The sequence below is a fragment of the Liolophura sinensis genome, chromosome 2, assembly GCF_032854445.1.
Source record: "Liolophura sinensis isolate JHLJ2023 chromosome 2, CUHK_Ljap_v2, whole genome shotgun sequence".
Classification (NCBI taxonomy): domain Eukaryota; kingdom Metazoa; phylum Mollusca; class Polyplacophora; order Chitonida; family Chitonidae; genus Liolophura; species Liolophura sinensis.
In genome coordinates, this window is record NC_088296.1 from 20386030 (window position 1) to 20408715 (window position 22686).

The following is a 22686-nucleotide window of genomic DNA, read 5'->3' on the forward strand; positions in this document are numbered from 1 at the left end:
GGTGAAAGGAAACCTGGCAGAGGCCGGGCGGAAACACCCTACCATCGGCAGGTTACTGACAGACCTTTCCACGTACAAGTACGGCCATTGTGGAAGTCAGCGTGAGCTAGATCTAGATTGATTATTTTAGCATATAAGTATATATACATGGTATCTAGATGTAGTTATTCTGTTTGAGGCCACTTCATTGTTCTTTGTGAAGCCTGACATAGGAATACATAATACATTAAATCATGTTTGTAGCTTATCAACTATTGGTCTACCTCTGATGTGCAGCTCCCATTCACCCATAAACCTGGCCTCCGACACATTCTGGAACACGGCGTAAAAAACAGTTAATCAATCAGTCAATCGGCTGTCTTCTAGAGACCTAGGGACTAGAAACCTTGAACAATGTTTTATGATGGGTTCAGGCCTCCGTGGCTGAGTAGTTAGCGTTCCAGTGCGGCGTAATAACTATGGAGTCTCTCACCATGCTATGGGGTCGCTGTAAATTCAAATCCAACTGTTGACGTCTTACGTTGGAACGTCTTCCAGCAACCTGAGGATGGTCGAGCTTTTCTCCGGGCTCTGCCCGGTTTCCTCCACCATATAATACTGACCGCCGTTGTAAAAGTTGCATTCCTGAGTGCGGCGTAAAAGACCAGTCAAATAATAAATAAAATAAGATGGTGTTCTTTTGGGCATCGCAATGAATACATGGTGAAGATGTAAACATTTCTCCCAGTGACTTGGAACAAGGTCTTTAGATGTTATTGTTCTATATATGAAGCTCTGTTAAGATGCGCTAAAGCTTTCTTCCCGAGACTTTGATCATCGTCCTTACATGGAATTGATTTGGTCAGGAAACTTTGAAAGGAAAGACAACAATTGTTATAAGAATGTTAAGTTTGCCTGCATCAGTTTTGTTTTTTTGTTTGTTTGATTTTTGGTTTGTTTGTTTGTTTTCAGCTTTTTTTTACATTATGCGCAAGATTTTCACATATGTACGGCATACAGCTGCTGCACTTCATTAAGCCCCTGAACAGCACACACACGCTGTATTCCGTCAAGCGTGAGAACAACACACAAGAGCTGCATTCCAAGCTCTAGAACTGCAGACAAAAGCTGTATTCCATTAGGCACCAGAACTGCATACAAGAGCTGTATTCCACCAAGCGTCAGAACAGCATGTAACAACAGTATTCTATCAAGCGTCAGAACAGCGTAAAAGAGTTGAGTTCCATCAAGCGTCAGGGCAGCATACAAAAGCTGTATTCCACCAAGCGTCAGAGCAGCATACAAAAGCTGTATTTCACGAAGGATCAAAACAGCATACAGCAGCCTTATTCCACCAAGGATCAGAACACCATACAAAAGCTGTATTCCACCAAGCGCCAGAACAGCATACAACAGGTCATTCCATCAAGCGTCAAAACAGCATATAACAGCGGAAATCCACGAAGTGCCTTGTAGAACAGCATACAACAGCTATATTCCATCGAACGCCAGAACAGCATATAAGAGATGAATTAAGTCAAGCAGCAGGACAACATACAAGAGCTGAATCCAATCAAGCGTCAGGACAACATACAATAGCTGAAATCAGTCTAATGTCAGTATTTATTATTTATTTGATTGGTGTTTTACGCCGTACTCAAGAATATTTCATTTATAGTCTAATGTCAGAACAACATACAACAGTTGTATTCAATCAAGCGCCATAACAACATACAAGAGCTGAATTCAATCAAGCGTTGGAACAGCAAATACAAGAGCTGAATTCAATCTGGCGTCGGAACAGCAAATACAAGAGCTAAATTCAGTCAGGCGTAGGAACAGCAAATACAAGAGCTGAATTCAACCTGGTGTCGGAACAGCAAATACAAGAGCTAAATTTAGTCAGGCGTCGGAACAGCAAATACCAGAGCTGAATTCAATCTGGTGTCGGAACAGCAAATACAAAAGCTGAATTGAATCTAGTGTCGGAAAAGCAAATACAAGAGCTAAATTCAGTCAGGCGTCGGAACAGCATACAAGAACTGAATGAATCGATCACGTAAAGAATGATGAAATAGGCCACTGATATTTTGTGTGTATCACCAGACAAGCTTGACCTTAGGAGCCTATGCAACTTACGTTTGGGCTCGTATAGTCTTAGCCTCAGATCTGTTGTGCGGTTCCTCACGCGGAGCTATTCAATCAGCGTTCAGGTGTTGGTTAGAATTAAGCTGTTAGCGTTATGCTGTGCATACTTTAGATAAAGATAATGCATATATCATATATTAATTAGACACAAAGGTTGAGCCAGAGTTTTTACGTTTTCTGACATCCCTTCCTGCCTACCATGCCTATTTACCGTGACCAAAGTGACCTCGGTGATGTCCAATATATCTGCACAAGGTTTGCGTGCGCTGTAGGCCTATAAGGAGTATGAGACGTGGCATCATTTTAAGCGCATGCGCTGTGGTTCGAGCGGGCCCTGGGCCGATATAACTCGATAGGTCAGATTACAGGATTTCAGACATTCTTTATATGGTCTCTACATTATTAAGGCGCTGAAAATGTTCAAAACACAGCTCGAGTAAACACCTGCATGATGTAAATTTATTCATTTATTTATTTAATTGGTGTTTCACGCCGTACTCAAGAATATTTCACTTATACGACGGTGGCCAGCATTATGGTGGGAGGAAACCGGGGGAAACCCACGACAATCCGCAGGTTGCTGGCAAACCTTTCCACGTTCGGCCGGAGAGGAAGCCAGCATGAGCTGGAGTTGAACGCACAGCAATCACATTGGTGAGAGGCTCCTGGGTCATTACGCTGCTGGATGCTATGTCAGTATTGCAATGCTACAGCAGGTACTTACTTGTACGGTCTTTTTTTTTTTGTACATCTACTTCATTTGTTTTTACAAAGTATTGCAAGTATTTACAATTATTTTTTCTGTCGTAGTATACGCACACTATTGTGCCTGTAACATATTAGGGCATTTTGTAAAGTGTAATTAGGTTTTCATGGTGAGATAGAAAAAATTTGTCTATTTATTTATTTGCTTAATGCTTACGCCGTACTCGAGAATATTGGACTCATATTATGGTTTGAGGAAACCGGGGAAAACCACAACCATGCACCCACAGGTTGCTGGAAGATTGTTTCCTACGTATCACCGGAGAGGAAGGCGACGTGAGCTGGACTTGAACTCACAGCGACTCCATCAGTGAGAGGCTTCAGTCATTGCACTGTGCTATGGCACGCTAACCACTAGACCACATACACGTAGGACCCGACACAATAAAAAAAAGGTCAATCTGTGAAATTGCAAAGCTGGTCCCAATTTTTGCTCAACGTTCGACTATTCCAGTAGAATAATCCCAATTAAAAATTACTTGGATATAAAGATATTTTAAAATGTTGATAACAGAAGAAACATAAAAAAGCCGAATATTCAAGCTAGTATATAGAATTACACAGATCGTCACTTTGGCGATTCCGTTATGTCCATAGGGAGTTAAACATGTATAATTTTTCTGTAGCCTAATTTAATAGTTGTCAGATTTTAGAAGGATAAGAAAAGCTGTTGCCGCAATAAATAAATAAATATTCCAAGGTAAATAAATCCATATGTAAGCCCTAAACCTTGTAATCTGTACATCTGTATAGACGTGCAGATGAGCTACAAAACAAAAACAAACAAAAAAAAAACAAAAAACAAAAAAAAAAAACATTGAAAAAGTAAAAATAAAGAAATCGGTAAAATCGACCGAGATGATCACCGTTCTTCTTTACTAACAATGATTACGCAGGCCTGTCTCAGACCGTAAGTATCTGTGCTTCCATATCAACACGCAAGCAATAACAAGATTGACCCCATTTTGCATTTCGTAATGCACATGTACGTATTATTATGTACGTACGTATTATGTACGTATAATACGTATTGTATTTATGTGTTATTTGTGTGACTAAGCCCTGGTCATACATTATTAGCCTTGGTAACTGTTCCTCTCAATCTAGGCAGTCGTCAGTATTGCACTGAAAAAAGGCTAGATAATGTCCTGTTAATTTATTTAACACTACCATACATGTAGACTGCACTGCATGTGTACTAGACAACCAAGACAGTGTGCGCATGTGCACTTACGCTCAATGCCGTGCCCGTGACGTCACACTGTGTACATGGATACGGGTGTCAGCGCGCACTTTGGCATCGTACAATCGGACAAATAGGCTTTTAACAATGTTAGCAAAGTAAACACGCAATTGTTTGGGGTAGAGCTGCTAATGCAGTTTGAGTTTTACCATTCGGACGTGTTTCTTGCTGCATTTTCACCGTGTCAATTGGTAAGTGAAGCTGTTTTTATTCTCTGCCGGTTTCGGTGACACCTTCGAAACCTCAACAACAACACAACGTAGTGACGTAAGTGTTGTGTTTAAATTAGTACTGTCATGTTTTATTAAAGATTTTTCTTTAAGGGTTGGGAGAGGTGGTTGTTATATACGATTTTTAGTGATCTGACCGGGTGACCAAACGTTATATGTTGCAAAATTAACAATATTTAGTAGGTACTGATGAAGTTTCGCTTCATATCATGTAGGCCCCTATCAGCGGGTTGATGCATTAATTCGAGACCATGGATATCCGGACACTTTATTCGTGTGAGGCAGCGGCAAGCAGACGACGAGGTGAAAGATAACATGGGAACATGTAGGGTACTGAAAAACAATGGATGATATTCAGAGAAGTACAGCTGATAATAACCAGAAATTAGAGTATATAATACAACAGCGCAATGTACACAGCATATATAATTATATGCTGTGTATTATATTAACTCCCAAAAAACGGCAAATGCCTGGATGTCCACGGTCTCAAATAGTTTTGCATATATTGCCATGTTTGCAAAGTGGTTATAATCAATTTCTCTGACTATGAATAAAATCTTGGGATAGTCCATCTAAATGAACTCCATGTGCTATTTTAAAATGCTGACATTCATTGTGAGTCCATCCTCACCTCTTTCCCTCTCGTGTCATCCGCACTCACTGCACCTAGCAGCTTATTTCTATACGTCATTTTTCCACGGAATCTCGAATACTGTCCTGTACATTTATTCTCCTCACCGGTGAAACTAATTAACTCCCGTGGGATCACATTGACAGTACCGAGGCAGTACTGATCGCCTCATCAAAGACAGCCCTTTTGTAAGAAATGTCAGGTGACCTACTTGTATGTTTAAAATGTAACTGAGTTTTGTCATTGAAATCCCCAGAAAACTCTTTTATTTCTATTGCATTCTGTGAACACTGCTTCAGTTTCCTTAATCCAACACAGAAGGGCATAAAAAAAAACTTGTTGTTTTAATACAGTTGAGTTCGCGTGGCATCTGCACACACCTCATTGAGATCGATCCATCGAGTCAGCGTTCGGAAATCTGTACCTAGTTTTTTGAGAGGAGGAGGTGGCCTCATTGTTGTACAATAAATGTCAGAGTTTTAAAATTGCACACTGAGTCCATCTAGATGGATCCTTAGATCATCAGCTACATATTAGGAGAGATCTCAGGCTATCCAAATCTTTCTCAGTACTGTTTGTATTAAGGAGCTGTAAGGTCTCTTTATAGATTGATAATAGTATTGTTACTTAATTGAGGAAAAATTAATAAAATATGAATTCTAAAAACAGCCACGTTTAATAATAATGGTGATCATTTATTCAATTGATTTGCTCTCAGTTGTCATTAGTTACAATTTATGAAATCATTTGGCCCAGGATCATGGAGCTGACACCTACATCAACATCATCAACATTGATTTATTTATTATTTATTTGATTGGTGTTTTACGCGGTACTCAAGAATATTTCACTTATACGATATATATGGTGGAAGGAAATCGGGCAGTGCCCGGGGAAAACCCACGACCATCGGCAGGTTCTTCAACATTGAGATGATTCTTCTAATAAACCGAATCTGAAATAGACCTATAATACAAGGGTGTCACAGATTAAGCTAGTACAATGTTAAAATTCTTCCATTTGTGCTGTGAAAACTGAAGACAGTTTTGTGATCCTGGGGTTTGTGGGAACATGTCAATCTGGTATTCCTGCAGATAATGCTGTACTTGCTTTAAAAGTCCATGAACTGTCACTTTTGGTGCTGAGTATTACTTTTCTTCCCAGTACATGAAGGATATCATATTACAGTCAGTAGATTAAAAACAAACTTCTAAACATATATTTCTAAGATCAGTGGAATTCTCAGAACTGGGCAAAAATGAGTAACTTAGTTAGTTAGACGAAAATATTAGGTCAAATACAGGGATCAGCTTTTTTCTTCCAGTATTTTGGTAAGGGATTGTGGTCACCATGGGTTGTGCCTCCTCCGCTCCAGTTCACTCTCCGAACCGGCCTGTGGCCAATGTCCAACCCCAGCCCTACCATCATCTCTACCACCAGCAGAAGGCAGACCCACCAGAACAGATCCACATAGTCCCACACCCTCAATATCAACATGCTCCTCCCCCTCCCCAGCAACAACAGCAAGCTCCTCCTCCCCAGCAACAACAGCAGCAGCAAGCTCCACCCCCTCCTAACAACCAGCAAAGTCATGTAAGTCAAGATTGAATAACTGTGCTCTGTAGTGTACAAAAAAGATTTATTTTGTGTTTTACATCAGTGTTGGTTCTGACTTTTGGAAAACCTTTATGGATTTTTTATACATATACGAGTAAAGCAAAATAACACATGTAAGGTTTGTATTCAATTGTTGATGCTCTGCATGAATATTAATTAATATTAATTAACTACAAAACACATAATTTCAGGCCAGTTTTGAGTATATTATAATACTTGATAAAGATACCTGTAAATACTCAAGTACATGTGTACTTCATGTATTGGCTTGAAGTTTTGCATTCATATGTCTCCAACTGGCAAGCTTTAAAATTATACATAACAGTGTGCTTTTCTAACTTTTATACCTAAAGCTACATGTATGCTCAAATCCAAGTCACTGTTTATCTACCCGAAGACCCTATCAAAGATGTGTCATGCTTACCTTAAACCGCTGTCTGCCTTGTTTATTGATGTACATGTCAGATCTTTGGCTTAAAACACCTGCAATACAACATTCTGATTTTACATGTGAAGGTCCCACCTGGCGATAACAAACCAAAGTCCAGTGAAATCCTGAAAGAGGACATTGAGAAATATGTGGCTCTGGACAAAAAGATCCGTGAAGCTGAGGCAAGAAACGCAGTGAAGAAACTGAACGATCTGAAGAAAACTCTGGCGGATGTGGAAGCGACTGAGAAACAACTTCTGGAGCACTACAACAAGTGCCTGGCGGAAACGTAAGAGTCATTTATTGCGCAGAATTGAGATAAGGGTGTATGGGGGGATGCACAGTTTGGAAAACATTTTAAGGTAGCTCACTACAGTTTAAATCCATAATTTCTGTGCTGATTTTAATGCCTATGCAGTTTGCCTGGTTACTAGCAGTGAGATGATCAGTATGACTAAAACGATGTTATTTCCCACATGGCACTTCTGTATACCATTATGCTGGTGTAAAGGTATTTTGCTCTCAAGTTAGCCCAGAAGTAGTTTGGTGATGCGGATTTCTTATTTGATTTCTTATTTTTATGAATTACCAATGTTACGAACCACAAATCTCTATGTATATCTTGACAACTATATCTAGACAACTATATTATTTCATATTACTCTAGCAGAGACAACAGGTAATTGCTTATCTGAAGAAACAACACAAGCCTGTAGAAAACTAACTAGAGCACCCATTATGGGCAACGGTTAGAAACCATTTATACATGTAGTTCGTCTGTTAAAAGCCCCAGTACAATTTGTAATTGCCTATACATTGGATTGTGATAGTCTTACTAGAAGTTTATCTCCCTACTCAATCAATCAGTCAATCAGGTGAATGGGAAAGAGAGTCTTGTTTTTGTTTCAGGGCTAAAGAGAAGGCAGATGTGGACAATCTGAAGCAGCCTAACGTAAAATCTTTCTTCACAGACCCAGCGTTGTACGAGAGTAAGATGTCACAGGAGCAGGTGGGTGGGGCTAACAGCTGTCAGTATGCTTGTCAACAATGAGATTGCTTTCATTGAAGTTCTGAGCTTTAACTTATTTGTTTATTGTTTTCATTATTAATATTGCAACGTAGTTTACTGTGCATCTTACATGTACATTGTTGGAGAGTCTAATAAGTACATGTAAATATAAAAAAAAATGCTCCTATGTAGGCAACTGAGGTGATTCTGTGGAGAAATCAAGCTGTTCCCATGGTAGAAATTGAGCTGATCCCATGATGGAAATTAGGCTGATCCCATGATGGAAATTAAGCTGATCCCATGGTGGAAATTGAGCTGATCCCATGATGGAAATTAGGCTGATCCCATAATGGAAATTAGGCTGATCCCATGATGGAAATTGAGCTGATCCCATGATGGAAATTAGGCTGATCCCTTGGTGGAAATTGAACTGATCCCATGATGGAAATTAGGCTGATCCCATGATGGAAATTGAGCTGATCCCATGATGGAAATTAGGCTGATCCCATGGTGGAAATTGAGCTGATCTCTTGATGGAAATTGAGCCTATCCCATGATGGAAATTGAGCTGATCCCATGATGGAAATTAGGCTGATCCCATGGTGGAAATTGAGCTGATCTCTTGATGGAAATTAGGCTGATCCCATGATGAAAATTGAGTTGATCCCATGATGGAAATTAGGCTGATCCCATGATGGAAATTGAGCTGATCCCATGATGGAAATTAGGCTGATCCCATGATGAAAATTGAGCTGATCCCATGATGGAAATTAAGCTGATCCCATGGTGGAAATTGAGCTGATCCCATGATGGAAATTGAGCTGATCTTATGATGGAAATTAGGCTGATCCCATGGTAGAAATTGAGCTGATCTCATGATGGAAATTGAGCTGATCCCATGGTGGAAATTAGGCTGATCTAATGATGAAAATTAGGCTGTTCCCATGGTAGAAATTAGGCTGATCTAATGATGGAAATTAGGCTGATCTCATGATGGAAATTAAGCTGATTTTATGATGGAAATTGAGCTGATCCCATGATGGAAATTAGGCTGATCCCATGGTGGAAATTGAGCTGATCCCATGATGGAAATTGAGCTGATCTTATGATGGAAATTAGGCTGATCCCATGGTAGAAATTGAGTTGATCCCATGATGGAAATTGAGCTGATCCCATGATGGAAATTGAGCTGATCCCATGATGGAAATTGAGCTGATCCCATGATGGAAATTAAGCTTATCCCAAGTTGATCTCATTTTGGCAAACGAACTGTTTATTCTCTTTGAGCAGTTACTTTTTTATGGTTCATAAGGTGTTAGCTGTCATCAATGATTACCACATACATGTAAACTGTGTTTCCTTTCCTCATCACACTTCATCACGTTCACCAGCTGTGGCCAATACAGTAGGATCAGATATCCTGCTTAAAGTAGTTCACTTATAATACCCTTTATTACTTTCACCTTACGTTGGCCAGTTTTTCTTATTTTAATCAACAGTTTAACATCCTGATTTGTGCAGTCGACTAATGAAACCAAGTGATGTACAGGTCTAGAATTGTAAAATAAAATATCTCAATATCATGATATTCAGGAGGAGTACCTTGAGGCTCTGAACAAACAGGAAGTTGCCCAGAAAGAGTATGTAGGGGTAAAGGAACAGCGTGAACAGCTGATGGCCGAGGTGACTACGCTACAGAAGGAGGCTGAGGCCATACACCAGCTCTATAAGGAGCAGGATGAGATGCTGTGTGAGTACAGGTCATGTGTGCTATGAGTTATTTCCCTTTGTAGTGAAAGATATCAAGTTGATTTACAATGTGCATATCCTTTGTAAAAATGCCCGTGTATTGTTTCAGTTGACCATGACAAAGGAAGTGAAACGCTGAATTCTGTGTTCTATGTACAAGCTGGCTGTTTAAGCAACACAGCCTAAAACCAAAAATCTTCCACTACAGTATTCAATTTCCCCCCAAAATTCTTTTTCAATGGCAGTCTTAGAATGATGTCAGAGAGTGAAAACTATTCGATTTTGTGGGAAGCTCAACATAAAAGGTTTCTCAATCACATTTTTATATTATCTTTAAGCTACATTTCCTGAAGTAGAAAACAGTTTGGTTTGTAAGTTGTTTTTTTTTTTTTGTTTTTTTGTTTTTTGTTTTTTTTTTGGATTGGGCAAAGAAGCACATTTTGCTCTTGTCAACAATACTTAGCTTGCAATACTGCCACAAATAGACATAGTCGACCTTAAGACATCTTGGAGCACACACTGAAAGCATTTTTAGGCTTTGGCACATTTCACTTTGCCTTTCCATGCAGACAGATGCAGTTGGCTTTTCCATTTTGTATGCCTAGGCTTAAAAGGAAATGCTGCATCAGGTATCCCAACAAAGGAGGAGTGTTTGGAAGGTGTACATTGTTTGTGGGAGGTGAGGGGCTAGGGTGGAAGGGAGGAGGGGCAATTTAAAAACACATCCTGTGTCATCCCATTAACAGTTACCCTTTAAGGGATACAGAATCATCAGTGATAGGCTGGTGTGAGAAAAGTATTGCTCATTATTTTGGGCATTACAAAGGCTGTAAGCTTTAACACTGGAAATCCTATCTCCGTTGTGAGCCAGTCAATGTAAGGTTTCTGTTCATTGCTTGTTGTGGAGCAAGTGAATGTTGGGAAAAAAAGGCAGATTATGGATTATCTCCCCTTGGGTGGGATATCTTTCTCTGAGTTGGAACTTTGCTTTGAAAAAGGAACTCCAAAAACAACGTGCATAAGAAAAAGTAGAACATTAATATGACTTTCAAGCTGTTTTTTTTTTTCAACCCAGATAAATGTATTTAAAAGTGAATTCTAAAAAAATACTCCTGTTGCTCCCTTGTCATCTCGCAGCAAAATTCTTGATTTTGTCAATTTTTAGTTCTCTATTTCTTGTTTAAGTTTTACTTGTTCAGAAAGACTTTGGGGATCATTTACAAGCATACTTTATCTGGGAAACATAAAAAAGGAACATGAATCATTCACTTGATGTTGCACTGGCAGAGTTTGCCAACTGAAAAATGTTTGACTTTAGAGTGTAATTAATAGTGTGTGCCAGTTCCTTTCTGTTTGATAGTTTAGCTCTTACATTCAGAGATCCACCCCAATAGCACAATTGGTAGAGTGTCTGATTTTGGGAGCGGTTGATCCAGGGTCAATCCTGGGTTGAGTCGCACCTACAACATTAAGAGAGGAAGTTGTAACTCCCACGCATGACGTTTGGCATGAAGGGGATAGTGCAATGACTGGTTGACCTGTATCAGTATAATAGCTCGGGCCGGGCGGCTTACTTGCCTTCGGTAAGTCGTCTCATTGAAGCAGCAGTAGATAAAAGAGCGGTGGAAATCCGTCCTGCAACAAGGAGGCACATTACATACACACTAAGGATTCCTTCATCGTGATATAATTGTTAAGTATGACGTTAAACCCCATGCGCACACACACTCTTACAATCAGGATATGAATCGACATTGACTTCATGTGAAAGGTCTTACAATGTGATAACCTTCAACTGTTAACCTCATCAGAGTACAGTAACATGAAGCAATGGTCAGCTAAGGGACACCTTTATTTAATCACGCTAACAATTTCTGACATTATCTGTCTTGGTTTACTGAGTCAAACTCTTCAAAGCCCTAACCTTTGCTTCATAAATATGCATCATCCATGGTCCAATCAGATTCCACGTCAGTTATTGACACTGACAGGAGTTCAAAACAACATGGGACGTGGATGTAGTGAGAAGTAGGCGATGTATGGAATAAATTTAATTTTACACAAGACGTAAAAGTGCTCACACAGAAAATAAGGCTCATGGGTGGGGGCTTAAGGGAGGGTGGGGTTGTCGTTTTGAGGCAGAATTACTAGGCTTGATAGAAATTAGTGGTGCAACAACAACGTAGGCTTACCGGTATTGCCTGACAGCACAGTGACTTTCCACTGCCTGTTTGTTTCAGTAAAAGCACATTAATCAACGTTTATAGCACTGCTTATTGATGTTATACAATATTGTGTCAAGGAAGAGATCTGATTCGAACGTACATGTATTTGCTTTGAAACAAGGAAATAGACACTTACAAAGGACGATGATTGATTGGCTGAAAATGCCCTGGCGGAAGTACGTCATCCGCATTGCCAATGGCTGTCGAAAGCGTAGGTTTTTAAGACTTTAATACGTACAGTAACGAAAGTTAATAACGAAGCCTATAGCAAGTAGCAAACTAGTTGACAGGAAGATGGTTAAATGAATCAACCAGACATATTGTTCTAAATCTGAGGTGGATGGCATCTCCAAAGTTACTCAGTGGCTTATTTGGTCAGTACAAGCATGTCTCCAAAGTTACTCAGTGGCTTATTTGATCAGTACAAGCATGTCTTATTTTGACAATGTCCTTTTTTTTTGTTTTTAAGTTTTTTGTTGAAAAAAAAAAAATATGGGTGTGTAAAAGTATTCGGATTTAATAAAAACTTTTGTCATAGGAAATCCAGTTTTCAACATGATCAACATCTATTGTTAATTTCCATTTAAGAACCATATTTTTTTTTAATTTTATTTTATTTTTTATAAATTTATTTTTATTTTATTTTATTTTCTTGCAGCTCAGTTTTTCAACGGGGAGTACGGTAGTGCTGAAGAGAACCGACTGGAGGCTGAACTAGACATGCTGCTTGATTGCAAGCAGCGGATTTTGGTCGCCAAGCAGAAGTGGCAGAACGGTCGCCTTCTTGTTCACCACGCCTGTAACCAGATAGCTTTCGGCGTTCAGCGGTGGGGTTGGCTGCCAAGGATTAGCCCAGGGTGAGTCCTGTGGGATGTCATAGCCAGTAGAGCCAGCAATATCCACTCACTATAAAGAGGTGTCAGTTCAAACCCGGCCTTAGACTGGGAATTTGTGGATTTGGATTCCCTCACTCTCACTGCTTGTCGGAGTTGACAATGCTTGTGTGGCATAAATTGAAGACCACTTGTCTTCCACCAGTATTAAGTGCATATCTGGTACAGTTCATCATTAACCAGCTGGTGGGGAAACTCAGATTTCCTGTACACGTAAAATTAAACACGGGCAAATAAGTGAAAAATGCATGAAATAAGACAAAAACTCTGGTACTTATTTTCATTTATTTATTTATTTGATTGGTTTTTTACACCGTACTCAAGAATATTTCACTTATAGGACAGCGGCCAGCATTATGGTGTATGGAAATCGGACAGAGCCCGGGGGAAACCCACAACCATCCTCAGGTTGCTGGCAAACCTCCCCACGTTACTTACTTTTAGTTACCATGGCAACATAATGTCTGTACTACGAGATGGGCTGAGAGTTAAGACACATGTAATGCTTTAAATGCACATGGGAAAATGAGTTAAGATTATGTATGATTTGAAGTCTTGGGAAATCCAGTTCCTTGAAAGTAAAGGAAATATTAAGGGGATATGTTAGCTCATACATATTTATTAGCTATTAGTATTTATTGAAAGATGGTTTCATAATTTTAAAACAACTTTGAAGTAAAAATTGGCTGATGTTTGCAGAAACATGCAGCTGCGTTACCAGGTTGCCACGGAGGCCAGGAACAACTTCATTGCAGCATCACAAAACATCACTAATGCCCAGCGCTACCTGTACACCATCAACTTCCCTTACCTGAAGGCTGACGAGGTGGACACCCTTAACAAGGCCACACGACACATCTATGTCGACATGCAGTCATCTGACCGCTACGCCCACGCTACAGAATGCTACACAATCACCCACCGCCGCTGTGCAGCGCTTCTGCAGTGGTTTGATCAGGTACTTGTTACAGTAGCTTGATTTAATGCCCGTTGCAGTAATTTGATCAATTACAAGTATATGTTGCAGTGATTTGAAGGTATGTGTTGCAATGGGTGTTTTCAAAGCAACGGTCTGCTTGGGAGGGCGGTAGACCCAGTGTCAATCCTTTGTGGGAGTCAAACCTAAGACCTTAAAAGAGGAAGTTGTAACTTTCTCACTTGTAGCATGAAGGGGATAGTGCAACGACTATTAGTATAATGGCTCGGGCGGGGTGACTTACTTGCCTCCGGTAAGTCATCTCAGTGAAGCAGCACTAGATAAAAGAGTGGTGTAAATCCGTCCTGCAACAAGGAGGCACACTACATGCACTCTAAGGATTCCTTTGTCGTCATATGACTGAAAAATTGTTAAGTACGATGTTTAAACCCCAAGCACTCACTTGCTCACTTAAAGCATGGGTGGTAATGAGCAATCAACGCCACTCCTAGGACCATTTAGGTCTGGTCCTACATGATGTCTGTTGGAGATGACGTGCCCTCTGCCAATATAATGTATTTAATGAGTTTGTTTTGTGTGTGTGTGGTGTGAAAGGTGGGGGTGGGGGTGTGTGTGAAGGGTGGGGGTGGGGGGTGGGGTGTGGGTGGGGGTGGGGGTGTGTGAAGGGTGGGGGTGGGGAGTGGGGGTGGTTAATCTATGGGAATGTTCATCAAATACTTGCCAAGAGATGATGGTTTACTGCAGACCACTCCTCCATGGCGGAGTTTTCAGAGCCGTGAGGTTGCTGTGAGTTCAAGTCAAGCTTGTGCTGGCTTCCTCACTGGTCGTACATGGGAAGGTCGGACAGCAACCTGCGGATAGTTGTGAGTTTCCCCCAGCCTCTGCTTGGTTTGCTCCCACCATAATGCTGGCCAGAAACTGGTCAAAGGCCAGAAAAAACCTGATAAAAAACAGTTGAAATATGTAAGTAAATGACATATAGAATAGCACATCACTGATAATGTGTTACAGTGTTGCAAAAAACTCCTGCATGTTAAAAATTTCAATTTACTTTAACAGCCTGCACTGTTTATTTTTTTATTTGATTGGTGTTTAACACTGTTTTCAAGAATATTTCACTTATGTGACGGCGGCCAGCATTATGGTGGAAGGCAACCGGGCAGAACGTGAGGGAAACCCACAACCATCCGCAGGTTGATGGCAGACCTTCCCACAAAAGGCCTCCTGCACTCTTGTAAGAGACACAGTGTTGATTGTGTTTTATCCAGGTCATAGACAAAACCATCCTGTCTGACTTGGAGAAAGCCAGCAAAGAAGCTGCTGAGAAGCAAAAAGCCCTTAGAGCAGAGCGTCTGCGCCTCCTACAGGAGAAATATACAGAGTCCTCAGGGGAGACAATCAAAATCCCAGAACCAGAAGGTATGGCTTTACCCAAGGGCTTTTTTTGGTTTTTCGTATTTGTTTTCGCAGGTAAATTTTTAGCTTGAATAAAAGTCCCCAAGAAAAAAATGTTTTTGTATATTTTTAACTATATTTTGGAAGATTTCATGTCATATGAGATGAAAACATTATACAGCAATATTGCGGAATCCTTTTGGGCAGAAAAAAAAAACGTGAGATTTATTACACTGAAGGTGAGAACGGGATTTTCAATTAAATAATGTGAGAGTTGACCCCTATGCATGTTTGACCTTGCTTCTCCCCAGGTGACCTTCCCGTGATGGAAGATACTGCTGACACCAACCTCCTGATGTCACTGACAGAGGCAGATGCAGTCTCCATGTCTGGAGACTTACCTAAAGGTGATGGAGAGACAGAGGTAAGTGTTGGAAACTTCAAGTGCAGATGAGACTTAACACAGCTCCCACTTAAAATATCATGGATGTTGTAAAAATGTGTTATTAACCCTTGGCTCAGTTGTCTTTTTGAAAATTTGCTGGGCAACTGTAGATTTAATTTGTTTTTATAGAGCAATGTATGTTGTCCAGAATTGATGATGTACAGAATAATTTTGTTAATCTAAGGGCTTGAAGCAATATTTTTTGAATTCTTGAAAAAAATTTGTCCAGTAAAGTTTAACTTTAGAGTTTGTTCATTTTTCAAGCAAAGATATATTTTCAAAAGCTGTCCAGATTAATATTTTATGCTTTCCATATCTGCAGACATATTAATTGTATTATTTTCTCACAGTTTGACCATCATCACATTTCCGACACGGCTTAACCTCTTTTGTTACCCACCAAACACTCTGTTATTGTCCATGTTGCATTCTGACTTTTTTGCATTTCTTTTTCCTACCATCACACCTTAATTAATAGAAAACTGATGACAACCAAAACCAGGTGGGTATTTCATTGGTTGGAACTTTTGTTTTAGATTATATGTACTCTTGTTTTATTTATCCCCTCGTGCATGATACTACCGGAAGTCAGATGAAATTTTCAGGATACCATGAAGATGTACAGTCATTTAAGATTTTTAATTTAAGATAAAATTAAGATTATAATTGTGTTCGGAGTGTGTCCGGAGTTATTTTCACAGACAAAAAGTCAAATTCAAAACACTTTTTTTTTAGAAAAAATCTGTGAGAGGCTCTTCCAGGGCACAGATATTGCTTGATTTTACTGTCATTTAGTGTTTAGAAAATTCTTGTACATGCATGGTTTTTTTTCTGAAAAAGTGTGACCTTCTGTGTGATATTTCTCCTGTTACCTATGCCAAGGACAGGTGCATGTAATTGGTTTCTTTGTAATTTTCTCATTTTTAATGCTCTCTGCTTTCTTGTTTTTACCTTACCTGTTTATTATGTGTCTACATTACAAATCTGCATTGATTTTCAACTTGAAATCGCATACACAAGCACATTTACATGCTGTCCTGATTATAGAGTAAGCATGTGGATAAACATGTCTGTATGTATTAAAGCATATAGACACATGTATATACAAAAGCATGTAGATATATACAAAAGCATGTAGACATATACAAAAGCATGTAGACATATACAAAACAATGTAGATATATACAGAAGTATGTGGGTATGTACAAAACAATGCAGATATATACAAAACCATGTGGATATATACAAAATCATGATATATCATAGATATATACAAAAGTATGTAGATATATACAAAACCATGTAGATACATACGAAACAATGTAACTATACACAAAACAATGTAAATATATACAAAGCCTTGCAGATATATACAGTACCATGTAGATATATACAAAACCATGTAGATATATACAAAACCATGTAGATATATACAAAACCGTGTAGATACATGTATGTATACAGGAAATCTTCAACCTTTTCTCTAAAGCAATTTTTACAGTGGAATTTATCCATAAAGTTTTATGAAAATGGTGCCAATATATTATACTTTTTTTGGCCTCACTAAAGATGCAAGCATCTTAAAATGATACAAATTATTTGTCTACTAAACTGTTCTCAGAATGTTTAAAAATCTTGGTATCAGATTTCATTGAAAATGTTGAAGAATTAGGTATTGAAAGCTGAGTGTAGAGATAGGTATTGAGTATGCACATCATATGTATATATATATATATATATATATATATATATATATATATATATATATATATATATATTGTTTATAAAAGCATGTAGATACGTGTAAGGTCATGTAAAGGTGTCTAAAAAAAGCTGATAAATTGGGGATAAATGAACATACAGAACAACTTGACATAACAGGTTATAAATGGTCAAGTCATATGTAGTGTTATTCTTACAAAAAACACAGCATCTGCACCTAAACCCACAGGTTTTATGTGATTATGACAACGTTGATATCACAGCTCTGTGCGTGTAATTAATCATTGATGTGGTGAGATTGTGGTTGTATGGCGTTGTACATTTCTCTTCTGTTCCAGAATTAAGAAATCTTTATGTATCATGTTACCCTCTGTACATGCTATATTTCAAAAAGTTGGATTCACAGGTGTTTGAACTCAATCAGTTAAATAAATATAAGTGTAGATTTTGTGCTCATTTGTTTACAACCTTTAATAATCTTCCCACCTAAAGGGGAATAATCCTGATGCAGGAGCAATTACCTCCCCTTAATTGGTCTGTTTTTATTTATTTCTTTATTTGATTGGTGTTTTACACCATACTTAAGAATATTTTACCTACACAACGGTGGCCAGCATTATGGTGGTAGAAAACCGGGCAGAACCCAGGGGAAACCCACAACCATCCCCAGGTTGCTAGCAGACCTTCCCACTGTCACTGTTTTTCATTGACACTTAGTATTGCACCATTAGTGGTAAAAAAAAAAGTCCTACCATGTCATGTGACCTATAACAAATGTTATTTACATGTTATTCACATTTACTATCACATGGGCATGAAAAAAAAAAGTTTCAGAAAAAGTAATATAGAGTAAATGGATAATAGAAAAAAATTGTAGAGCTGAACGTTTTTTAATTTGAGAAGTTCCTGCAGGAAAGAGACATCAGTTGCGAGACAGATTTTCAATAAATTGATGTTAACAAAGATTGCCTACCATTTTCACATGTCATGCAATACAGTTGGACTGTTAATACCTTCAAAGACATAAGAGTTCAAACTCCATTATTGTGCTCATGCCAACAGTTATATCACAGAGTATTGTTATTCTGTATCGGTCTTTGTGGAAAAAAAACTTTGTCTGTTTATCACTTTCTGTGTTTCTTTTGATTAGACACTGACAACAGAAGAGCCCACTCGTCAGCCAACACCCCTCCCACTCAGTGACTTAGCTCCGCCTCCCTCGGACAATGAAATATTTGGTGAGTTTTTGTGCAAGTCATTAGCTTGTTAGTATCAATATTTCAGTTTGACGACGTATGTTGTATCTGCAGTAGTTATGTTGTTATTATTTAATTGATCAGTCATGAATACAACTCTGCATGTCTACCCAAAGTGACATTTTCACTCAGAAAACGTCCTTTAGTTTAGATACAAAGCTCAATGCTTATTTACTTATTTTACATATTTATTTATCTATTTGATTGGTGTTTTACGCCATACTCAAGAATATTTCACTAACATGATGGTGACTAACATTATGGTATGAGGAAACCCCTGACCATCCTCAGGTTGCTGGCAGACTTTTCCACGCACAACAGGAGAGGGATTTATTTATCTATTTGATTGGTGTTTTACGCCATACTCAAGAATATTTCACTAACATGATGGTGACTAACATTATGGTATGAGGAAACCCCTGACCATCCTCAGGTTGCTGGCAGACTTTTCCACGCACAACAGGAGTGGGATTTATTTATCTATTTGATTGGTGTTTTACGCCATACTCAAGAATATTTCACTAACATGATGGTGGCTAACATTATGGTATGAGGAAACCTCTGAACATCCTCAGGTTGCTGGCAGACTTTTCCAAGCACAACAGGAGAGGGATTTATTTATCTATTTGATTGGTGTTTTACGCCATACTCAAGAATATTTCACTAACATGATGGTGGCTAACATTATGGTATGAGGAAACCCCTGACCATCCTCAGGTTGCTGGCAGACTTTTCCACGCACAACAGGAGAGGGATTTATTTATCTATTTGATTGGTGTTTTACACCATACTCAAGAATATTTTACTAACATGATGGTGGCTAACATTATGGTATGAGGAAACCTCTGACCATCCTCAGGTTGCTGACAGACTTTCCACGCACAACAGGAGAGGGATTTATTTATCTATTTGATTTGTGTTTTACGCCATACTCAAGAATATTTTACTAACATGATGGTGGCTAACATTATGGTATGAGGAAACCCCTGACCATCCTCAGGTTGCTGGCAGACTTTCCACGCACAACAGGAGAGGGATTTATTTATCTATTTGATTTGTGTTTTACGCCATACTCAAGAATATTTTACTAACATGATGGTGGCTAACATTATGGTATGAGGAAACCTCTGACCATCCTCAGTTTGCTGGCAGACTTTTCCATGTACAACAGGAGAGGGATTTATTTATCTATTTGATTGGTGTTTTACGCCATACTCAAAAATATTTTACTAACATGATGGTGGCTAACATTATGGTATGAGGAAACCCCTGACCATCCTCAGTTTGCTGGCAGACTTTTCCATGTACAACAGGAGAGGGAGCCAGCATAAACTGGACTTGCAACACTTCTGTGTCATTATACTGCACTAGTACGCTAATCACCATCTAGTCCATCTGTTTATCTGCCCAACTTTACAGTGTGCATGTTCTTTGTCAGCCACACTTTGGTTTCTGTGCAATAACTGCTCCAAATATTGTCTCAGTTTGATAAAATATTGTGGGCAGGAGCAGGTCAATAGCCGGCCTGATTCATCCATAGGCTTCGTTCATTCAGACTGATCGTTGATTTCTGTGCAATAACAGCTGTACATATTGTGTGATTTTGATAAAAATTGTATATGTATGTATATTCGTTTTGTGGTCCCTTCAAATCAAGTTCATTCTGGCTTCCTCATTGTCTGTATGTGGGAAGGTCTGCCAGCAACCTGCAGATGGTCGTGGGTTTCCCCCCTTGTTCTGCCCGGTTTCCTCCCACCATAATGCTGGCCGCCGTGGTATTAGGGAAATATTACACCAATCAAATAAATACATCAAATAAAGTTCAAAAACCAACTTATATCCTTGCATAAGTTTTGCTTATTTAGCATGGGCTGTAAATGTAATGAATTACCTTGTTTCACGTCAGGTACATCAGTCAGTCACTCAGTTAATCATGTCTTTCCGTTCACAGGTAACATTGAATCACTTAGAAAGCAGCACGAGAAGGAGATGGAAGAATTTGACAAAGCTCAAGAGTTGAACAAAACCCGCATGGAACAGGGACTGCAGGAGAAACTGCGCGCCCGTAGGAGTCGCCGAGAGAGGAGGATGGGTCTTGAAGAGTAGTCTCCCTTTGAGAGTAGCCTCCCCTTGGCTGACTGAGGGAGTGTATCTGGGTGATACTGAAGGGTACATAAATTCTCCATGTATTTATCAAAACTGTATGATATTTTAGCATGAAGTAGAGATACCGGTACCTGCTCAATGCTTCAGTCTTAAAAACACTGTATGCAAATTTTTATTGTATCATTTCTTTCATATTGATCTGATGCTCAGTCATATTATTGACATGCAATCACTTAACATGGATCATTCACTGAAAAGAGAAGTCAACATATTACATACTCTATTTTTTCAACCTTTTCGCATGTCTGAGGGCGACTTTTGAATGCGATTTATACACCTTAATTTTTTGATAATTTTGAGAATTTATGTTTTGGTGTGTTTGCCAACATCAGGGCTTCACAGAAAAAATCATGTTTTTAATGTAGATGTAGAAATGTCCTCAGAGTAGGCTTTAAATAACACCCAGTTAATGTGTGAAAAGGTTGAAGAAATTGGGTAAGATGACTTATTTCAGACAAGGAGTTAAAACAGGCTAAAATGGCCACAGACATTTTGTTTTTGTTTTTTTTTTTTTGACATTCTTCATTACTCTATAAATCAACTTTTAATCAGAATTTCTTAATGAGGCCATGGGAGGCACCATGTTTGAGCAACCGCTTTACTGGGAGACATTGAAGCCGTATCACTTCTGCCCCATGGTCATATGGTTAGAAGGCCAAACAGGGTTCTCGTGATGTGAGCAGATACAGCCGTATTTGCTGGTTAAAGAAGTAACTCATGCCTCACTGCTTAAAACTTATAACATGGCAGTGCTTGTTACTGTTTCAGTGTTTGCAATTTTTGTGATATCTCCGTTGTGGTACATGACAAAAACAAAATGTGATAACTTTTAAACTACATTGTACCTGTGGGATACTGTATTGATGCATATGCTGGTCATTTGGTCTGGTGTTATCCTTCCCTTAAACAAGAATCCTGGGTGTAAGACGACACGAAAATAAAGGTATTGCTAATTTGGTCTTGCTTTACTCATACAGTATATGTCACAATATTCTCATGTTCAGATGGAAAAGAATTACACTCTAACTTTATCAATTTTACAGTCATGATGTAAATAGTAGCAAAACTTCTATGCTGCAAGTTTATAGTGTGAATAAATTCCGGTAATGATGGCTGTGATATTGCATATTTAGTGAGAAAGATAGGTAATTCATACCGGTTTGAACATTGAATGATAGACGAATAGTGGCATTGTCAAGGTCATTCGTCATCATGCAGTAAACAATATTAAGAATAGTGGCATTGTCAAAGCCAGTCTTCATCGGATAGTGAGCAATATGTGAATAGTGGGATTATCAAAGTCAGTCATCACCAGATAGTAAACGATATGTGAATAGTGGCATTATCAAAGTCAGTCATCACCACGTAGTGAACGATATGTGAATAGTGGCATTATCATAGTCAGTCATCACCACATAGTGAACGATATGTGAATAGTGGGATTATCATAGTCAGTTATCACCAGATAGTGAACGATACGTGAATAGTGGCATTATCAAAGTCAGTCATCACCATACAGTGAATGACAGGTGAAAACTGGGATGACATGCGTTCGATAACCAGTTTGCAGATGCTTGTGATATTTCAGTGAAATGCAAGAGTGAAGATTAGTTTGTTGGTGAAGAGTAAATTGCTGACTTGGCCATTTTGAGTGCCCTAATTAACTGTTATGTGATGTTGTACGTTTGTTGTTGTCCTTAATGGGCATTGTTAATTTGAACATGATTAAAAATTAAATTAAAAACTGAAATATTCCTCTGGCCCGCTTAATACATTGGTCATTCACTGCTTTGGTGTCCATATGGATAAGATTGTCCATATTTTTTTTTATCAAGAATTCTAC

At 38.8% G+C, this 22686-nt stretch overlaps 1 protein-coding gene across 1 annotated transcript; it reads left to right on the forward strand.

Moving 5' to 3' along the window:
* The first annotated feature begins 4194 nt into the window (after nt 1-4194).
* LOC135462976 (uncharacterized) lies at nt 4195-21328 on the forward strand. Its single transcript, XM_064740298.1, has 12 exons — nt 4195-4326; nt 6324-6592; nt 7133-7335; nt 7956-8055; nt 9649-9805; nt 12688-12886; nt 13622-13880; nt 15128-15278; nt 15566-15678; nt 16178-16201; nt 18572-18659; nt 20629-21328. Exons 2-12 carry the CDS (start codon nt 6350-6352, stop codon nt 20781-20783), a joined length of 1692 nt encoding a protein of 563 aa, XP_064596368.1. The 5' UTR covers nt 4195-4326; nt 6324-6349; the 3' UTR covers nt 20784-21328.
* Nucleotides 21329-22686: the final 1358 nt, after the last annotated feature.

Coding starts and splice junctions, on each gene's coding strand:
- LOC135462976 (XM_064740298.1), top strand. CDS start 6,350: ATGGGTTGTGCCTCCTCCGCTCCAGTTCACTCTCCGAACCGGCCTGTG. Junction 7,336..7,955: donor AACAAGTGCCTGGCGGAAAC/GTAAGAGTCATT, acceptor TTTTTGTTTCAG/GGCTAAAGAGAAGGCAGATG. Junction 8,056..9,648: donor GTAAGATGTCACAGGAGCAG/GTGGGTGGGGCT, acceptor CATGATATTCAG/GAGGAGTACCTTGAGGCTCT.